We start from the raw sequence: 20,370 nt of genomic DNA, 5'->3' as shown, positions 1-20,370 counted from the left end.
TCCTCTTCACTTAATTTTTATAACACATTTATAATAATGAAAATGTTCCCCTCCTTTCGTCATTTCATTCTCTCATTCTTTTTATTTCATTTATTTATTAAACATTCCATTACATTACAATGAGTATTTTATCTATCATTTTAATCACACTAGTTTCATATTTTCAAAGTTCATTTCTATTTCTAATATAACAATACTATCTTATGTACCCTTGCAGAATCCCCCTTTCAATTAAGTTTTCACCCATTATCTCTGTGTCTTGTACGTTTTCCCTGTTTCTCTATGTCCCGATTCTGTCCTTTATAATCTCCCTCTTCTTCTCCCTTCCCTTTTTGACCCCTTCTCTCTCTAATTCTGATTCTCTCTTCTGTAGTCCTCTCTTCTGTTTCTTCCTAATGTTATAATTACTTTTCAAACTATTCTTTTTTGGGGTTGTTTTTTCGGATCTTAAATTTTTCACTCTCTTTCCCCCCCTTCCCTTTCTTTTCCCCACATAGAAATACTTGGTCATTGAAAATGGCTTCTTCTTTGTCCCGCCCTTCTTGTTCTACAGGCATTTCTTGTTGTTTCTCATAGTTCAGGATCTCCATTTCTAAAAATTGAAATACGAAGCCAAAAGAACCTCTTCTTTCTTGTGCATCTTCTTTCTGTTTTTTAAGTTCCATTCTCAATTCTTCCAAGAGTGATACCATTTTAAAAACTTTTAAACAACCACCCGATTAATTTTAGTCCTTTAGATACAATAGCCAAAAATCCAAAAACCACTAAGTAATCCAAATAATCCAAAACAGTTTCTTCCTGCTTCTTTTTCCACTTTCTCTTCCTGGGGTTCTCTTGTTACAATGTTTCAGTTAAAATGTATCTTTTAGGAATCTTGTTAAAATTTCACTGTTAATTCCTTTCACTTCCAGGTGGTCTCCTCTATTTTTCCAGATCCCACCCTTTTGTTTTTTTTTCCTTCTTTTAAAAGTTTTTGAAAATCCAGAAATCTTTATCATCCTTTTGACATTTTATTTTCAGCTTAAATACCTATTAATGTCAAAGTGGATTTTTGCCGGTTTCTTGCTTAAATCTCTTAATTGTCAATATGGGGAAGAAAAGAAAAAAACCCAAATCCTTTTACTTCCCTCTCTTATTCGCAGCTTCAAAGTCTTCTTTGGGAACAATGTTGTTCTTTATAATTCAAATTCCAGGGTACCTTATATTGTTACTTTTCCAGTTCGACACAGTCAGCCAAAACTTTCTCTTCTTATCTTCCTCCTGCACATTCTTTTCTGGTCAAGTTCTTCTTTGAGGTGGCCATTTCTGACCACTGCTGCAACTGCCTTCGGGAAAGGGAGTAATGACCAGCTGGGGAGGAGAGATGTGGCTCTCCTCGACCCTGCTGGCAGTCTCCCCCCTCTTTACCACGTCTACGGGGTGGCTTAGCCCCGAAACCAGCCGGCTCGGGGCGCTCCAGCAGTGAGCACAGATCGAAAGATTTCGGTCTGTCACTGAAGAAGCTCAAACCAGAAGCCTCAATTAATGTCTTCTTTTGAGAGACAAAATGGCCACCCGATTTTCAAAATGGCCATTCACCATGTGTGGTAGCCCTGGGATGGCCTCACTATCTCCTTTGCTCCTTAGGTGCTTACCAATGATCAGCAATAGCCAGGAACAACTGTGAAGCAGCAGAATTGAGCTCCAGAGTCAGCTGTGAAACGGCTAAATTAGCAGCAGACCAACAAGTCTCCACAATCTTTGGGATTGTGTGGGAGGCTCAGCAGAATGCTCCCTGAGCCCCCAGTCCCACAGCGAGGCAGCGCCGAAGCCTTGGCGCTGCAGGAGAGCTGATTCCTGCTCTCCTGGTGTTATAGCTCGAATCAGAGCCCCAGGAGCAGTAAGAAGGCTAAAAAACCTTGGAATAGAAATCGCTTTTGCTAAAATATCTTTTTATCTCATTAATACCCCTTCCAGAGACAAGACTCCAAGACAAGAAACTGAGTCAAAGATGATGAGCCAGCTAAGGGCAGGCTTTTTATAGTGGCAGACTCAGCTCTATGATGTCAGAGGGAGGAGTCATATCCTATTCCTGACTCTCGTCGCAGCATAGATGAGAAAAAAGAAAAGCACTGATGTCTTACTCCTTTTGGTGCAGTAGAATAAGTAGTAATATAAAAGCTCAACTTTTTATTTATTTATATATGTATACATATACATATACGTGGATCTTTGGTTGTTCGGGTTTTCTCCCGCGTAAGATTCGAAGTATCTAGGCAACGTTTCGATGAAGTCTCATTCATCATCTTCAGGCTTCTGTCTTTGGCTCTGTGCTTCTCATAGTGATGTGAGCTTGCAGTTGCTTCTTCCTTTTAACTGCTAGTGGGGGTGTGACTTGATTGGGTGGGGGCTTGGCTGTGTTCTGATTGGGTGGGTGGGTGTTCTCATTGGTAGGGGGTTTGGCTGTGTTGTGATTGGTTGGGGGGTTGGCCGTGTTCTGATTGGCTGTGCATAAAGTAATCTTGCTGCCATCAATATATATAACATCCAAGTTCCTTTTTTTCCCCAAATTCGTTATCCATTAAGCCTAAAAGAAAAGTCTGATTTTATCTTTATATTCACTCTAAGAATCTTCTGTATTAAGATGTGAACACTACTCCAATATTTCTTTGCTTTGTCACATGTAAAATGCTGATAAATTCTGGATAGATTTTTATAATATCCAGAAAGGACAATAAGAAAGGTAAGTTGAGGGACAGTGGCCACATTCGGAGTTTTGAGAGCATGATAAGGATATTTTCATAAGCAGCTTGCTTCCTCACAAAACAGCAGGCACAAAATGTGATTTTTTTTCTCTCCATAGGGCAAATAAGGGAGAGTGCTCCCATATGATGATGCTTGTATTCCAGTTTATCCCTGACCCATGGGGAGGTACAGGTGGGCATTTTTCCAAATAAAATGCCTGACTGCAGATACCCTCCATGTTTATTTACTATTGCAAGAATTAGAAAAGATACTAATGAAGAAATCCCACTACTTCAGTGTGTTAAGAAGCTAATCCTATGACAGAATAAAAGGATACCTCCTAAATCTCTTCCTTCATGCAGCATAATAGGTTGTGTAGTTTTTCACTTCTGGGTGGAAAGAAGAGTTGATTCTTTTGATTGTTGTTGTAACAGAACAATTTAGTACCGTTGCCTTTGAACTTTGCCTGATTTACCCTTCACAATATACTGCAGAATAAGACATTTTCTAATTTCTCATTACAATATCTTACAGTATATACTTGTTTTTATGCTATATAGCCTGGCAGTACATTTATTCAAGACTTTTACATCTTAGATTTCAATTTTAAGCAACTGGACAATTAGGAACAACTTGTTTTTTTGCTTATTTTAATGCAGACGAAAAGAAAAACACAACTTTTTTTGTCCTACCAAAATCTAGATAGCATTGGTCTAATATATTATGATTTAGTGTGACAGACTAGAAATAACACTCACCAAGCCATCCAGATCCAGAGTTGGGGATGCACAAATCTGTCTCAGCACTGGGCAATACAAATCCAACCACAAAAACCTCTACTCCGTCTGCCATTAGTGCCATTCCAAGGACAAAAAAGAGGGCCCACTGAAAACGTCCATGCCCACATTCTTGAATGATTAATTCATATTGCTGTGCTAGCTCTTCTTCATCAGCTTTTCGCTCTGTCTCCAATTCACTTCGATCTTTGTAAACACCTGTGATTTGCTGTCCTAAAGCTGCAGTTCCATCTTTGTTCTGTGCTGTACTTGGGATTCCTTGATACTCTCCTTCATAAATCTCATCATCTTCGTCATGTCCTTCAGTTGCTTCACTTGATCCTTCGTCTTCATTTCCTTCTCCTTCATGGTTATAATAACCATTTTCTTCTTCAGCCTGGAATCTATTGTAAGATCTTTCAGTGTAGCCATCTTGAGCTCTATCTCCTGCTTTCTTTACTGCCTGTTTTTTGGCCGTCTTGGCAATGTCTTGAGCCCCTTTTGCAACCCTCTCCATTGTCTACTGATTGGTGTATTCACTATAGTTCTGTCCAAAAAGGTACATGTGCTGGATAACAGCAGCGGGCAACTCCAAACCACATTCAGTGTCAAAACAAAACCTAAAAAGAAGAAGAAAGTAAATTAACAGTTGTTTATTCTTAAGAGAACCACACAAATGATTTAATATGATTCCTGCTTAAGAAACGTAACTATCTACGCATTTCCCACAGGTTAAAATATAATAATTTACATGTGGCTGGTGCAATACAGAAATGCTCCTGCACACAACACAGACATCAGATGACATAGATCAGGGTTGTCAAATATGGGGTGCTTACATCTGTCCCATGGGGCTGCCCTGGAAACAGTGAAGAACTGGCCCACAATGTCCCTTGCAAGCAAAAACGAGCCCAGGAGGGCCGTGTATTGCCACCACCAAGCTCCAATTTTGCTAGTAGAGGGGTACAGGAGGCTGTCCCGGCCAAAAACAGAGCCCATGAACCTGTTTTTGCTGGCAGAGTGCTTGGGCCACACAGATGCACCCCCCAACATGAGTGACATTAAGCTAGCCACGCTTACCCTGACCACACCCACCCACACCCACTCGAGGTCAAACACAAGCCTGATGTGGCCCTCAATGAAATTGAGTTTGACACCCCTGCCATAGATAAAAGTATCAAGTATTGTATAAAAGAGAAAAATATTTTTTTTCTCTCAAAAGCACTGAATAACTTTCTGCACTAAAAGTTCAGTTCAGAAGATGATCAAATTTCAGCATAGTTTAGAGGGAGTTGCCAAGGGAGGGAGTTTCTGTTCCAAGCCTGCAACGTGCTTTCCTCCAGCATATTTCCATTGTTGAAAACTAATCATCCAATCATGCAAAGGCAAAGCTATATGTAACTCTGCCATTTTGCATACAGAACCCATAAATTTCGCATCTGTTCAGTTCTTTACATTTACTGCACAGCACATCAAGAACATCAAGCCCTTTTCCATTCATCTTACACTAAAAATATATGCCCATCAGCCTAAAATTAGATGTCAAATATACCGAAATGAAATCTAGTATGTATTTGATTTTTTGCACCATAAAATCAAGTCACACAGAGATTTCAGGTTGCATTATCCTTAATAATCATTACACGCTTAGTTATTTTGTCTAGAAGAGATTAATGACATTTGAAGACCAAAAGAATGAAGGCAATCCAATTAGACAAAAAGCCAAACTCCTCTCCAAGGACTCTCACTTTAGTCCTAAATGCTATTATCAAAATGATTTAGCAATTCTGCTAAAAGGAAAAGGGATGGAATTGTCACTACACAGTGCCATTTCCCAATGATTAAGTGCTCACATATTCACTGCAGCACACTCATGAATGGAGCATCTTTGATTTAAAATCTGCCTGACATTGTTCCAAATCATCTCATGAAAATGATACTAGAAAGCTAGCCCCTGAAGCCTCAAGGGTTATATTTTATCACCTCTGTAAAGGCAATGTGATTTCATACATTCAGAACTGAAAGCTAATGAGAAAACACAAAGACAGTAAAAGAAAGAAGAGAACTGTATCTTTGCAAAATGTGTAATTATTACTGGGGGATGGTTATTCCTTCACTGTGTCTGAGTCCATTTATTTTCATTCATTAAGATTATTCAATTTTATTCTGTGCAATCAAGTGTCTGTTTTTGCAATTACAAAAATCTCCATAATTTAGTTTAACCATACTCCACATCATACAAACCCTTAATATGAACAGAGGCTAAGATAAAAAAAGCTGTCCCAAGTGGCACCTGTGAACATTTGATCTGGAACACCTGTTTTTAGCAGATAGTAAAGGTTTCTAGATACGTCAGGTGACCAGCATTTGAACTAGGGTTGTTTTTCTACCAGAAGCATAAGGTACATATCTATAGACATTTTGTTTATAACTCTCTGGCCTTTTCCTCCTCTTTTCAATCTTACTACTCAGTACCCAGTACCTACTCACCTGCGCCAGCGCTGGACTTTCCTGCTCAAGCGACACCTCCCTGGTTGTTCAGATCTCCCCGTCAGTTCACTTTGGTGAAGAGCAATCCACCACTGGAGAAGAAGGGGCCTCCTGTCCCAGACGCTGAACTCAGCATGGCACGCCTCTGGGTTAAAGGCAGCTCCCTCCTCTCCAGAGGGCAGTCTTCAAGTCCCTGTTTAGGCACCATTATGAGATTACAAATTCTCAGTTTTGAATCAACAGGAGACATCTTGAACAATTTCCAGAGCCTTATCGCCTTTTGCAAAAGCTGGCATCTTGTCCTTTTCTGGGTAGAGGCACAAGGGCAATGAGACAAACGATTGTACAGAGTCCCACTTTCATCACTGCCCCATTGGTTAAAAAGAGCATTGGAAGATTGTCAAATGCTTTTTAGGATGCCTGGGTTCACAGTCTAACTCCAAGGTAACATGCTTAACAATCATTTACTTAACATTTGCTTAATAGCTGCTACATCCTGCCATGTTTACAATAACTAGTATCTTTTCTGGGTCATCATAACAACTATCCTCAAATAAGACTTCTGCTTAAGCTTATGCTGAATGGATTTCATCTCGTCAATATTTCTGTCTGTGTTAATGTTTCACTGGGGTTTTTAAGGTTATATAGAAGAGGAACATATAGAAGAGAAATATGTTGATCCTTTTACATTTTCTTTTACAGGAATAATTATTTCTTCTTTTTTTACTTCTCACAGAAGTGACATCCCTTGTAAATTTCCATGGTAATTTAAAAGGGGCTTTTTTCTCTTGGATAATGGTATGGAGTATTTATAAGAATAGATTGATTGCATGTGGAAATAGGTATGTTATACATCTCAACACCTCTCTTTTCAGTTTATTTGAAGAAGGGATAACAATAATTTTTTTCATTAAAGATCTTTGGAATAATGCCACAAATCCTTAAAATTTTAAAACGTGATTTCCAGACAAACCTCCCTCTGATTTGTCTGCCCATGTTTCTAGTGATTATTTCAGTGGGTACAAAGGAATTGAATGACATGGAAATATGTTCCTTAGAACAAATGATAATGTGAATAGAGTAAGCACAACAGGGAATGCATTAGTAGTTCAGAAGTGAGTGTTGCACTTGAAACCGACAAACTCCTTTTCTTTGCTAAAAGAATGTAGCTAAAGAATGGCTTCACTACTAAACAAAAAGGTTATGTAAGAGACTGGTAAACATATAGTAACATAATTTGGGTACAATGCTATTTTCAAACTGATGGTTTAATGTAGAGGTGGTCAGCAGATACTGACCAGTTCTGGAGAACCGGTAGCAGAAATTTTGAGTAGTTCAGAGAACCAGTAAATACCACCTCTGACTGGAGATTTTACAGTATCCTTCCCCTGCCACGTGCCCACCAAGCCATGCCCACAGAACCGGTAGTAAAATTGAATCCCACCACTGGTTTAATATGATTTACTCTGATTGTATCAAAATTAATGATTATTGGCAGTTTTCTTTCTGATTGAATCATCTTTACATTACACTTAGCCTGCTTAACAAGGCCTTCAAAAACCTGCTACGTTTAGAATGAGTGTTAGACTCTAAATAAATGTACATGTAGTCCTTCAAATATATATAGTTTAAAATCTAATAAAAGGTTTTCTTCAACAGAATTCACTTCAGAGTTAAGGTTATTTCTTCAAGGTGACTTTTGCAAGACAACAGAAATGGAAGATAAAAGGAGGAACAGAACAGACTTTTGTTTCAGGAAAAGTTAAGTTTGAGGCATTTGAAAGTATGAGACATAGTCAAAACCAAAGAAATAATGAATGGGAAGTAGAAAGAAAGAAAATAAAATAAAAAGTTGATACAATGATCTGGACCTAAGACTGTTTGGATAGGAGAACTGGAATGGAGTTGGGCAAAGAATTGGAATCTGCATGATCTGGGAGAGCAATCCAGACAGGCCTTGGAGTTCACAGTCTTCAAAGTGTCCATAGGTTTCTCTCAGAAAATTTCAACTCCCACTCATATAGGCAAGCACATATTTTGCTTTGGAGGAGATGAAGTATGATCTGAATATGGAGTACAGGTAGTTCCTGGGTTACGACCACAATTGAGCCCAAAATTTATGTTGCTAAGTGAGACATTTATTAAATGAGTTTGCCCCATTTTATGACCTTTCTTGCCACAGTTGTTAAGTGAATCATTGCATTTGTTTAATAATCCGAATTCTCCATTGACATTGCTTGTCAGAAGGACTTCCGGTTTGTTCGTCGGTGTTGGTGCGGAATCCACGATCGTGCATGGTTTCACCTGAGCTCACTTGCTGGAGGGTCCCAATTGGGACTGGAGCCATCCTGGTGGGGTGGTGAAGAAGGGGGAAATCTCCTGGAGGGTCAAGGGGAGCTGCAACTCCCCTCCCTGACAGGAAAATCCCTCCCAAAGGCAAGTTGTAGCAGTGGTCTTAAAATGGCCACAACAAAGAACATTCCAGGAAACTAAGTTTTGTGCTGGAGAGAGAAGTAGCGAGCAGAGTGTGAACCAGGCAAAGGACATCGCTTCTGAGGTGCCCTGGTATCAAATTAAAGGGCTATATTGGTGAATTTTGATGGTGTAACCATGGGGATACTGCAACGGTCATAAGTGTCAAAAACAGTCTGCCACTGTAACTTTGAACAGTCACTAAATGAAATGTTGTAAGTCAAACTACCTGTATGTTAACATCTGTCCTTTTCTGTGGCTAGATCCCTTTCAAATTGCATATCAAGGTTTTGGTAAACAACTCTCCTCATGCTTGGCTAATTTCTGGAATTCCGAGAGAGTATGTTTCAGTGACTCCCTAAAGAAACAGAAAGTGACATTATGTTTCCGTGGTCCTGGATGAGATTGTGCCCACAAAGCTTCTTTCCAGTCACTGATTCAGTGGAGCTTCCTATGTAACTGTACAATATATATATTGCTTCAGCCAGGTATGAAAGGAGGCTCAGTCAATCTCATTGTACACATGTTGTACTCTTACAATAAAGGTAATAATAGTAAAGGTAAAGGTTCCCCTTGCACATAGGAGCTAGGAGGGCGCACGGAACGCTGTTACCTTCCCACCAAAGTGGTCCCTATTTTTCTATTTGCATTTTTACATGCTTTCGAACTGCTAGGTTGGCAGAAGCTAGGGCAAGTAACAAGAGCTCACTCCGTTATGTGGTGCTAGGGATTTGAACCACCGAACTGCCGACCTTTCTGATTGACAAGCTCGGTGTCTTAGCCACTGAGCCACCACATCCTTCCTTCAGCCACGTATAGAGTACAGTATATCCTCTGACATTATCAAGAAAAAATATTCTTGTGTTAGAGAATATGCAAATTCTTTTTTCCCCCTATACTATGCAGAAAATATTTCTAAATGCATTGGGGAATGGCCATCTTTCATCATTCTTATTAAAATCTATAGTAAGGATGAAATGACTAAAACAAGGATAATAGATTAACATTTTTTCAGTAACCGTTAATAATACAAAGACACCAAACAAAATATGTTAAATAATATATTGAACTGAATATATAGTGTGCATATTCCATTAGTCACCAACTAAATAGTTTAACAACTTAAACAGCTAGCTGTATTTTATTAAGTTACCCAAGCCTTGCTTTGTGCACAGGCAGTTCTTGACTTATGACCATAATAGAGCCTAGAATTATAGTCATCTTAAGTCATGCCAATTGGTAAATGGGTCATCGTATGACTGACATTATTTCTAATCTAATAGTTCAACATTTTCTCATCCTTTGACCACTATAATTTCTTCAGCTTTACAACATTCCTCCTTTCAATCTCATCATACTGCCCATTTTTCCCAAATAATTATATCTTGGATAATTAAAGTGCAGTGATGATGCTGTTGCCTGCTAAGACATGCAGCCTATTTGCTTCATGTTATTTAATTAAAAAGAACCAGAGGGAAGAGAAGTAGTTGTTACCGAGGAAATCAGAAGACCCTGAGATGTTTCAGGGCATTATTACCTCCAGATACATAGATCACTGTATATACTGGACTCCCATTAGATAAGATAGGAGTTTCATTTCCAGACATCTGGAGGGTGTTTGCTAACAAAGCTTGGGTCAACAGCTAAGTTGCTTTTCTAGATGAAAAAGCCAAAAATCAAAAGCTTGATGGAATTAGCATACAAATTTTAATTAAGTAATCCATCCTCAACAATAATGATAAAGGTAATTTACAAGAATTAATCAAGCTTTAACACAGTACAAAAGGCTTTTTTAATTTTAATATTTGCTTGCTAAAACTATCATCCCCAGAATTCCTATTCCTACTCTTTTTGCCTTATATATGACAGTTTATCAGTTGCTTGATAGCAACTCTCTACACTGACAAAACGGGAAATTAAAATGTAGTCCATTCTAGAATTGATATTCTAAATACAATATCAGATGAATTCATTCCCTCAGCAATGGGATTTAAGAAAATTTAAAAGAGAGAGAGAGAAATAAAATACATTTGAAAGAAACGCTTAAGTGAAAAGGACCTGAAGTTGTAGTCAGCCAAAAGCAGATGACCAAGATATTCAATTCAATGGGCATCATTTCTTTTTTTTAAAAAGGCTCAAGAAATATATTTACAAAATTCAAATGTATAGTTATCTTTTGAATTTTATTTTATATAGGGAATCCTTTTGACACAATCTCTGTGGCTTCCCATGAATAAAAAGCACATATTGCTGAATAGCTGCAACTTTATTAGGTGATTCTATTGTAAGCAAAGTGCTTCATTTCTCAGGGCATTCTTTTAAGAATATGTCTTCCTGACAAGAAAAATTAGCAATTTCTTACAAGTTTTAATTTCTCCTCTTTGACATTTTTATAATAACTAGTTACAGGTACTGTTCTTGAATTAAATCACTTCCGCTTCTAAGCAGCCCCTTGGATGTAAAAAAAAAAAAGTATGTGTGGATATAATTCACATTCACCATTTAAAAAAAGCCTTCTTTGGTACAACTGTAGACATCATGGTTATCTGCAAATCATAGAAGCATTTCCTCATCAATATTGTTCCCTGTATGTCACAGATAAGGTACACTGTATTGTTATCAACACCTAATTTATACAAGCTCACAGAAGCCAAAGCCTCTACAATCCAGGAAGCTCTCAGAACAATTCATCATTCATTGTTGCTGCTATTGCATTCTTTTAATCTAAAGTGTATTTGATTAATAATAGAATTATGAATTTCTTTATGAAAATATTAGCTAGTTGTGGATCCTTTTTTCAGTTTTTAGGTATTAACTACAAGATGCAACATAAGAACATTGATTTCAAACTCAGGAATATTTTTTAACCCCAGACTTTTTCACTCTGACACCAGCCTGATGTGCTGAACTAAAGCAACCATTCTCCTAAAAGGTAGACTGAGTGAGATGGGGTTGTCCAATCTCGTGGAGATTGTCAGGCTGAAGAAGTCTGTTTTACTCAGATATTGCCTATGACAAAGGAAAATAGGCTAAAAGATGCTTTCCAATTAGTCATTCTATTTAATATATAACATTAGAAAATTAAAAACGACTGTAAATCAAAATCTCACCATGAAGAAATTCTTTAGAAAAGTTTTGCCCTCATGGATATCCATTTTTGCATTTGGTAAACAGGAGCAAAAATGTCCTTAATTTTATCAGTATCTGTTTAGAGAATGCTTCACACAATACATTATTCTTAAGTGTATTATAATTCTACTTGTTTTTCTACCTTTAGGTGTCTTCAAAGCATTTGATAGATTGAAATGCAAATTTCTTAAGGATCTGTTACTGGAAATGGGATTAGTATTTAATGGTATTGCTATAATCAACCCATTATATTCACCATACAAGCTATAATCAGAATCAATGAAGCGGACTTAAAGGTCTTTGAAATAAACAGGGGTACTAAACCAAAGTGTCAGCTTTTTTTCTTATTTTATTTAACCTCATTATTGATTATCACAGAGTATTAAGAGTAATAAAAATATTTATTCCATATAATTAATTTGTTTGGAAATGATAACATTATTCTTCAAATTCCTAAGGATATAACTATTAAAATCTGAAATGAATAAAATTGCCACAGAAAACAGAAGTCAAATTTGATAAACTGATTGCTATGACACTGATCAAAATCATTTACTTTCCAGATAGGTTTACTTTATCTATATAAAGAATTGGCACTAATTAAAGATAACTCTCTTGCAAAAAATCAACACAGAATCCTAGTTGGAACATCTATTTTATGACTTGGAAAAAAAGGCACAATAAAAGCAATTCTTGCTAAATTTTATTGAATTAAGACTTCTTAACAACTTACTTTCTGTTTACTTTTTTATGGCATATACGTTTTTACATGGCATATATACATTGTTTCTGAAAAATAAAAGTGAGAACGCTGCTCCTCTTTGGGACTGGAATGGAACAACTCGCCACAGCCAACTGGCCACAGCTCTGCGATAATTCAACATGTGCAACTCGTAACAGGACAATTTGTTAAAGGACAATTCAATTATTTAAAAATATTTTTAAAATATTTTAATTTTTGTCATTCACTTTTCATTTTATCTCTCCTTTGACATTCTTTCTTGATCATTCTATTCCACTATTTTTTCAATTTAGTGTAACTCTTGTCCTGTGGTGAGTTCTCCTAGCCTGAATTGGTCATGGCAAATTTTCCCGCAGCTAGTTAGTCTGTTGACAAATCAACTGTTGCAAGGTGGCCATGGCAAATTGTCATAGATCCCTTTGGGACATGCATGCAACATCACAACATACACAAAAAAACACTCTTAGCATATTCTCCCCGGCTGATGGGAGAATTCTGGGAATTGAAGTCCTTACATCTTCAAGTTGCCAAAGTCTATCTGTGTTAATGATTCAAGTTGTGCATGTCTGTTAACAGTATATAAACATTTGTGACAAAAATGTCAGGAATGTTTAAATAAAAAATACAGTATTTTTAAAACAGAGAAGTTTGTTCCTATCTGTGGTGTATTCCTATTCTCTGCTATTGTTTTTTAGTTATAAATTATTACAAACTGAATGAAGTTTGCTTTTTATTATTTAATATAAATTTAGTAGATACACATTAAAAATATCCAATCTGTCAACATCCAAGACAGTGCACCATTCAAAGTGGTCACAACTTGCCTATTTCAAACTTGCCACACATGTGCAGGGGCCACAGATGGGTGTCAGGTGATGGCACTCACGCTGGGAGAGGAGTTAGGAAGGCAAGCCAGCTGCTGTCAGTTCAGAAGTCATCCAAGCCTGAAAAGTACTTGCTGGAGCCAGCCAGAGAGAAACTGGGCTCAGAGAGTGCTTGCTGCAGCCGGGCCAAAAAAAGTACTTACTAGAGCTGGCCAGGGAACAAGAGTACTTGCTGGAGCAACCAAGAACAGGAGGGAGGAGCATGCTTAGTCTGTATAGCCAGCTGGCTAGCAGAAACCAGTAATGCTGGCTAGAAACCCTTTTACTTGTATTCACTGCATGCCAAGCTGAGACTCCAGTAAAGAAACCCATTCTGCTCACAGTATGGCCTCTTCTTTTGCTGGCTTGGTTTGGAACTGTGACACAATCACTTAAAAACAGGTAATACAAGAATATTTTTAAATATACTGTTCAAAACATCAGCCAAAAAGAATGTAAACATCATTCGTTTTATTCTGAAACTAGTTATTATCAGTGGTGGGATTCCAATTTTTTTACTACCGGTTCTGTGGGCATGGCTTGGTGAGCGTGGCAGGGGAAGGATACTATAAAATCTCCATTCAGAGGTGGTATTTGCTGGTTCTCTGAACTATTCAAAATTTCTGCTACCGGTTCTCCAGAACTAATCAGAACCTACTGAATACCACTTCTGGTTATTATGTAGTCTGAGACTAGTTATTATGTGTTTGAATCATTTTATAATTGCAGTTAAAATATTGGTACTCCTTCATTTCCCTTTCCCCCAAAGAATCCTAATTTGCTGTAAAATAAATTGAAACTGGCACAAGAAAATGGCATTCACCATTCTTTATTCTATAAAGCATAGCGCAAATACATTGCTTTTAGTGTATCAAGATATTATTCTATATAATAAAACAAATAAAAATGATATGGAGATAATTATTGTTCCTCTAACCTAATATTTTGTAGCTCATTCTTCTGAGGCCAACTTTAATCAGGCACTTTCTGTAGCTCTGAATGTAACTTCTAGACTTCTCAAATGGAATTTGTCCCACTCTTCTCGAACAGATTGCTCCAATTGTGTTAGGTTGATGGGTTCCTTTTTCTCAATTGTGAGTTTCAGTTCATAGATAGTTTATATATTGGATTCAGATCTGGACTCATAGCAAACCAGAACAGTCTAATGTTAGCTTTCAACCATTCTTGAGTTCTCTTACTTAGATGTATGTTCTGGATCAGAGGCCTCCAAATTTGGCAACTTTTAAGACTTGTGGATTTCAACTCCCAGAATTCCGGGAGTTAAAGTCCACAAGTCTTAAAGTTGCTACATTTGGAGACCTCTGTTCGGGATCATCACCTGCAACTGAGACTGGGTATTAGGCTTCACTCCAAAAGCCTTGGCAATCTGATTTCATCATGACCTTCACACAGACTCAGAGGCAAAAACAAAAAAAAACATGGTGTGTGTTTTTTTCATTTTTCTCTGAACATAGAGCTGCTGTGAAAAAAGCTCTAAATGTTATTTAATCTGCTCAGAGAACATTCCCCCAGAAAGACTGGCTTGCAAACATGCATTTTTAAGAAACTCAAATCTGGCTTTTTGTGTGTGTCGGAAGGGGTCTTCTATCAAAGATACCACTTTCAGTCAGACAGAAAAAGGTAGTGCAACTTAATAGGTATTGTATTTTGAGCTTGGAAATCAATTGGGATGTTTTTAATTTTTCCTTAGTTTTTTTTCCTCCACCATTCAAACTATCCTTCTATTCAATCTGGAGCCAACAACTACCAGCCAATTGTAGCCCCAACTTCATTGTGGAGGAACAGGAGGTGAGCATTCTGAGGGCTGTGAACCCTAGAAAGGCTGCCGGTCCTAACAGTATCTCTGGCTGAGTGCTTAAAGACTGCTAATCAGTTGGCTGGATCTTCAATTGGTCTTTATCCCAATCCATTATTCCATCTTGTTTGAAGGCTTCCACCATTGTTCCGCTGCCAAAGAAGTTCCCTATCAATAACCTCAATGATTCAGACCAGTGGCACTGACTCTTATCATCATGAAGTGCTTTGAGAAATTGGTCTACTGGCACATCATTTCTGGTCTTCCGCATACATTTGATAAACAGCAGTTTGCATACAGAAAAAATAGATTGGGCGTTGGTAAATTTACCTGAGAACACCCTTTCTATAGATGCTACTAGAGAGCCCAGGATGGGTTAGACTCCTTCTGATGACATCATCAAGCTGGGTCTGTCTTGTATAAAAAGGACTGCCTGTGGGAGTTTCCCCCCAGCTTTGGCAAAGGTACTTGACAGACTGTAGGAAGTATCTCTGAAAGCCAAACAGAATCATTAACATTAACACATCTTACCATGGTCCGGATGAAATAAGGGAGGGGCTGGGCTCTCTAGCAGCATCTAAAGAAAGGGCGTTCTCAGGTAAATTTACCAACGCCCATTCTCCTAAATGCTGCTGTGAGAGCCCAGGATGGGACATATCAAAGCCCGCATGTCCACGGGAGGGTCCTTGTCCGGCAAGTCTCTCCGAAGTTGGAACTACTCACTGAAGCATCCATCTGCCAAAAGCCGTACTCCTCGAGGCATAGGAGTCCAGATGGTAATGTCTGATAAACAGAGATGGGGAGGTCCACGTAGCCGCACCATAGAGAGCATTTTAACATACTGCACCTCCGTATGGTTTGCCAATTGCACAGTGGCAGATAGGAAAGCACTCCAGAGAGTTAATGTCATTGTCGAGAAGATCATTGGTTGCCCTCTCCTCTCTTTGGAAGAGCTTTATAGCTCCTGCTGCCCTAAGAAAGTTCAAAACATTCTCAAAGATCCATCTCATCCTGGTAACCCTTTTTTTGTACTATTACCATCTGGCAGACAGTACAGAATACTAAAAACAAGGACAAATAGGGTGAAAAACAGCTTATATACCAGTGCAGTAGCTCTTTTGAATTCTGCTGTATAGTGCAGTGTTGGTGTGGTGTCGGGGGTTTCCAGTTCAATGTGTGAAGGGTGAAGGATTTATTTTGTTTGTCAATTGCTTACAAGATAATAGGTATAAGTAAAAACATTGTTATGAATACATGGATACATATAAATAAAAAAAAAAAATAAAAGAAACAATAGGGCAGGGATGGTAGGCACCTTGGTGCGCTTATACACACCCCCTACAGACCTCTGAGGAAAGGGGTGAGGTCAATAGTAGACAGTCTAAGGTTAAAGGTTTGGGGAAGAAACCACAGGATGTGTGTTTGTGTTTATTTTCATGGTCATGGTCATGATGTGCACTGAAGATGGTGTTTGATTTAGTTGTATGAGGTGCAATGATAATAAAGTAAAGAGTGAGTTTTCATTTTGCAGCCATGTCCAGGGATCTTAAAAAATTTTCATAATGGCAACTGTGCTCACAGGAACATTCTTTTATCCTCATATAATTCTTTGCTTTTCCTTTTCATGTCCATGTTGACTGTGCTGTAGGATCCAAAAACCCTGAGTATTTTTCTCCATTCAAATAGTTTTGAGTGATAATGAAATTGAATCTATTTGTAATACTAATTAAATAGTCTGCTTAAGAGATCACTGAAATCCAACAACCTATTTTATTCTAAGAGTACCAAGTTATTTCCATATCAATTTCATTTGTTTTGCTATTTATAAGAATATGTTAAGTCATACATCAAAAGCCAGGTGTCTGCCCTTGGCCTTGTGACAGTTTCAACTTATTTCATGGCAAATTGGGATTCTTGGAGAAAAAGTGGAGACATGCCAAAACTTTTGGCCACATTCATATTATTGCTATTTATATAAAAATTGTGAGTTGCTTTTAGCATAATTTGTTGGGGGAAAAACAAAAATGCCATCTAGTACCCTACTGTGCAAAAGTCATAGGCCCCCACCCATTTTGTTGTTTTAGTAAAGTTTTAATTAACATCTAGAATTATTTTTCAATCTCTGTATTAAGATTCAAAGAGAAAACACAGGAAACATGTACACAAAATTTAAACAAACACAATTTTCAGAACAAAGTAGTTTCTTCAGGCAAAAGTCAGTATTTAGTGTGACCTAAGAACACTTTGAACTCTTTGGGGGAGACTGTCCTGAAGTTTCTGAGGTAATCTTCCAGTATATTATAGCAGGCTTCTTTCAGCACTTCCCAGAGTTTAGATGTAGGTTGTCTTCTATTTCTTTCTCTGTCCAGGTGATCCCATACTGCCACTGTAATATTCAGGTCTGGACTCTGGAGGCCAGTCCATGACTTTCAGTGATTTATCAGCTGTTTTCCTCACTAAATATGATTTCACTGCAGTAGCAGTATGCTTGGGATCGTTATCATGTTGAAAAATAAACCCAATCCCAATCAGGTGCCTTCCAGAACAAATGGAAAGATGGATTAAAACCTGTCTGCACTTTTCAGCATCCCATTAATATGGGCAATATCGCCATCATCAGACAGAAATGCAGCCCATTTTCCCCATACTTCACTGAAGGCCACAAGCTCTCATTCGTCCATCAACAATTTCACCCAAAAATTTCAAATTAGGATCTATCACTTCATAATATCCTTTTTCTACTGATCCTTAGTCAATATCTTAGCCTTTTCACTCTATACCTCTGCTACAAAAGTGGTTTCTTGGCTGCGACCCTTCCACAAAGACCTTCTTGATCAAGTTTCATCTGGCAGTAGAAGGGTCAACCTGGAATCCTGACGAAGCTGCCAGATGCTGAGCCAGGTCCTTTCTGGCCTTCCTCCAGTCTCTCAAATAAAAAATTCTGAGGAACTTCTCATCAGAAATTTTTTATTAGCAAGCTTCCAATGAATTACATTGGAATAAATGGTCAAGCATGTCTTACACAAACCTGGTGCAACAGACCTTTCTACACAGCAGTTATTTTGCCATCTCATAGAAGAACACATACAGGTGTTAGCAATGATTGTACTTAGGGTTCCATTCCATTGAGGTTTATGGGAGCTGTGTGTCTGCTGTTGCTCAAGTGTATGATGAGGTCGCCTATGAAAACTATTTTTTCCTCTTTTTAAATGCTACATACAAATTTCTTGTATTTTCTGGTTGTATTCTAATAAGGAGACTGAGACATAATTATATATGGTCATCATACACAACAAAAAATCTAATGGTAGCCTAAGACTTTTGCAGAGTACTGCATATAATTCAGATTGGTTAAACAATAGCCTTGTTTAGATTTAATACCGAATTATTATTTAAATATGTGAATACATTTTGTTTTTATTTTTAATTCTATTTTCTCATTATATCTGAATTGAGATACACTATATTTAGCTTAAGTAAAGAAAACAACTTTAAACAGTGATGCTGAAATAAATAAGAAGTCAAAGGAAATCTCAAAATTTCTTTTCATTTCAACATCATTTGGATGTGAACCCCAATGACTTTCATCAAACATAGCTCTATTTAAAACCCAATTCCAACAGTGTGATTTTCCATAAAATTTCATCAGAAATTCTTCTCAAATCTACCACTCTGGAAAGTCAGTGGAACTAAATGATTCTGCATGTGTTATGTCAATTATAGTAGGTGCTTAGATCAGACATTACTCAAAGTTGTCTTCTGACAGAACACAGTCTGATTTTAAATCACAGGTATTAATTTAGTAACCCGAAGACCAAACTTGCCACTTTATTCTAATTACTTCGGGTTTCCAGTCTATGTGGCCCTGCTCGCTAATTCCTTCAACCCATTTGCTATTTGCATGGGACCTGGGCCTCAACAATTACTCCTAAATATTTCTCATCTACCAGATGAATCAACTATTTTTATCAGTCAACTAAGAGATTATGAAGAGCACTTCTGTATTGAAGGAGGATGGGGGTTACAGATTTTTCCTATATTTAACCATTCTTAGGAGAGCTGTGGACCACTTAGAACCATAAACCAGCCCAAGAAAATAACAGAGGCTTTGCACCGTAGCACAACTTTGCTCCTAATTTCTGCTTGCTGTTTTGGCTCTTTCTCCCTGCCAGCAATCTTTCTAGCCATCCTTTTTCCTGTTTTCTTTCCCTACTCCATGTTTTCTTTTCTTGGTACTTTCTCGCTGTTCTTTCAAGCCTATCTGTCCCATTCCAAGTTTTGTTCTCTGCTTTTTGTTAATCCTATTTCAAGCCCCTGAGTTTTCACATTGATTTCCAAGTTGGCTGATTGGTTGATCTTTGCTTGTGTCTTAACCAATCCCCCAACAGTTAATGGACATCTTAACAACAAAGGAGAAAAATGCCAAGGACTCAGCAAAACCAAATAAAATGTATAAAATAAGCTTGCAATGCCTTATTTTGTTGCTGGTGTAGTCATTAATCCAAAGATGCATTTGCAATAGCTATAGTGTTAAGTTTCTTTCTTGTTCTAAAGTACGGGTGTCAAACTTGCCACGTCACGTTGCCATCACATGACGTTTCAACACCTCTTCCCCATTTGCGGAGTTGGGGTGGGCGTGGCCAGATGTGGGCTGCCAGTATGACACTCCTGTTCTGAAGAGTATCACTTCCCTCTACTCTGAACTGATATTTTGATTCACACAAAACTCTAATGTCATTGTGACTTAATTGATTTTGCCTTAGTAAGTTGTATGAACTCAGATACTATGGTTTATAAATCATTTTTTATTACTTTAACCATTCTCAAAGTCAGCCATCTAATTTATTCTATAATTCTGGTTAAACAAACTATGGTTTAGTGTGATATATAAGCCCAATCAATGAATTACCTAATGCTGCAAGGATATGAGGTTAAGGTTAATTAGCACTTGAAGCAGGGGACTAATCAATTTGGTAATGTAGTAAGTTTAATTATCAAGTGATATTTTATACCTTCAGGCAATCATATTTTACATATTTAGCCTTGATTTCCTAAACATTTTATTTGTATTTAATCAATAGTGATTTCTGCTGGTTTTTTCTGAAGAGTAATTTCTCTTCCTTCTTGAAATTAGTCTTTTCTAGTTTAGCCTGTTCAATTATACCCAGGAAATTCCATCAAACTAGGAACTGCAAGATTACTTTTTTTCTGTAAGATCAGAAGACATTGCTATTTTATTAGTTTGTGCCATTTATTATGGATATTAATGCATCACTTAAATCTGTGTTTGAAGTGTTGGTAATAAAGGGGGAGGAGAGTATTTTCTTATTCCTAAAATTCAAATTCAGTGTTAGTAAT

At 37.6% G+C, this 20,370-nt stretch overlaps 1 protein-coding gene across 4 annotated transcripts in view; it reads right to left on the bottom strand.

Annotated features, from left to right (window-relative positions):
• Positions 1 to 20,370, bottom strand: part of SV2C (synaptic vesicle glycoprotein 2C) — a 69,089-nt gene that overhangs the window by 43,860 nt on the left and 4,859 nt on the right. For 2 of the 4 annotated variants that reach the window (XM_026717880.2, XM_087927185.1), the window contains exons 1-2: positions 5,991 to 6,084; positions 3,483 to 4,120 (exon numbers count right to left, since the gene is read on the bottom strand). In XM_026717880.2, the coding sequence (XP_026573665.1) occupies positions 3,483 to 4,017 (535 nt within the window). In that variant the 5' untranslated portion in view covers positions 4,018 to 4,120; positions 5,991 to 6,084. Of the gene's footprint in view, positions 1 to 3,482; positions 4,121 to 5,990; positions 6,085 to 20,370 lie in introns of those variants that run through there. The other 2 variants (XM_087927183.1, XM_087927186.1) reach the window with 1 other exon arrangement.

The sequence above is a fragment of the Pseudonaja textilis genome, chromosome 2 (assembly GCF_049901715.1).
Source record: "Pseudonaja textilis isolate UNSWEBS1 chromosome 2, rPseTex1.2, whole genome shotgun sequence".
Lineage (NCBI taxonomy): Eukaryota > Metazoa > Chordata > Lepidosauria > Squamata > Elapidae > Pseudonaja > Pseudonaja textilis.
Note: the sequence above shows the minus strand (reverse complement) of the source record. Positions and strands in the feature narration are given on the sequence as shown.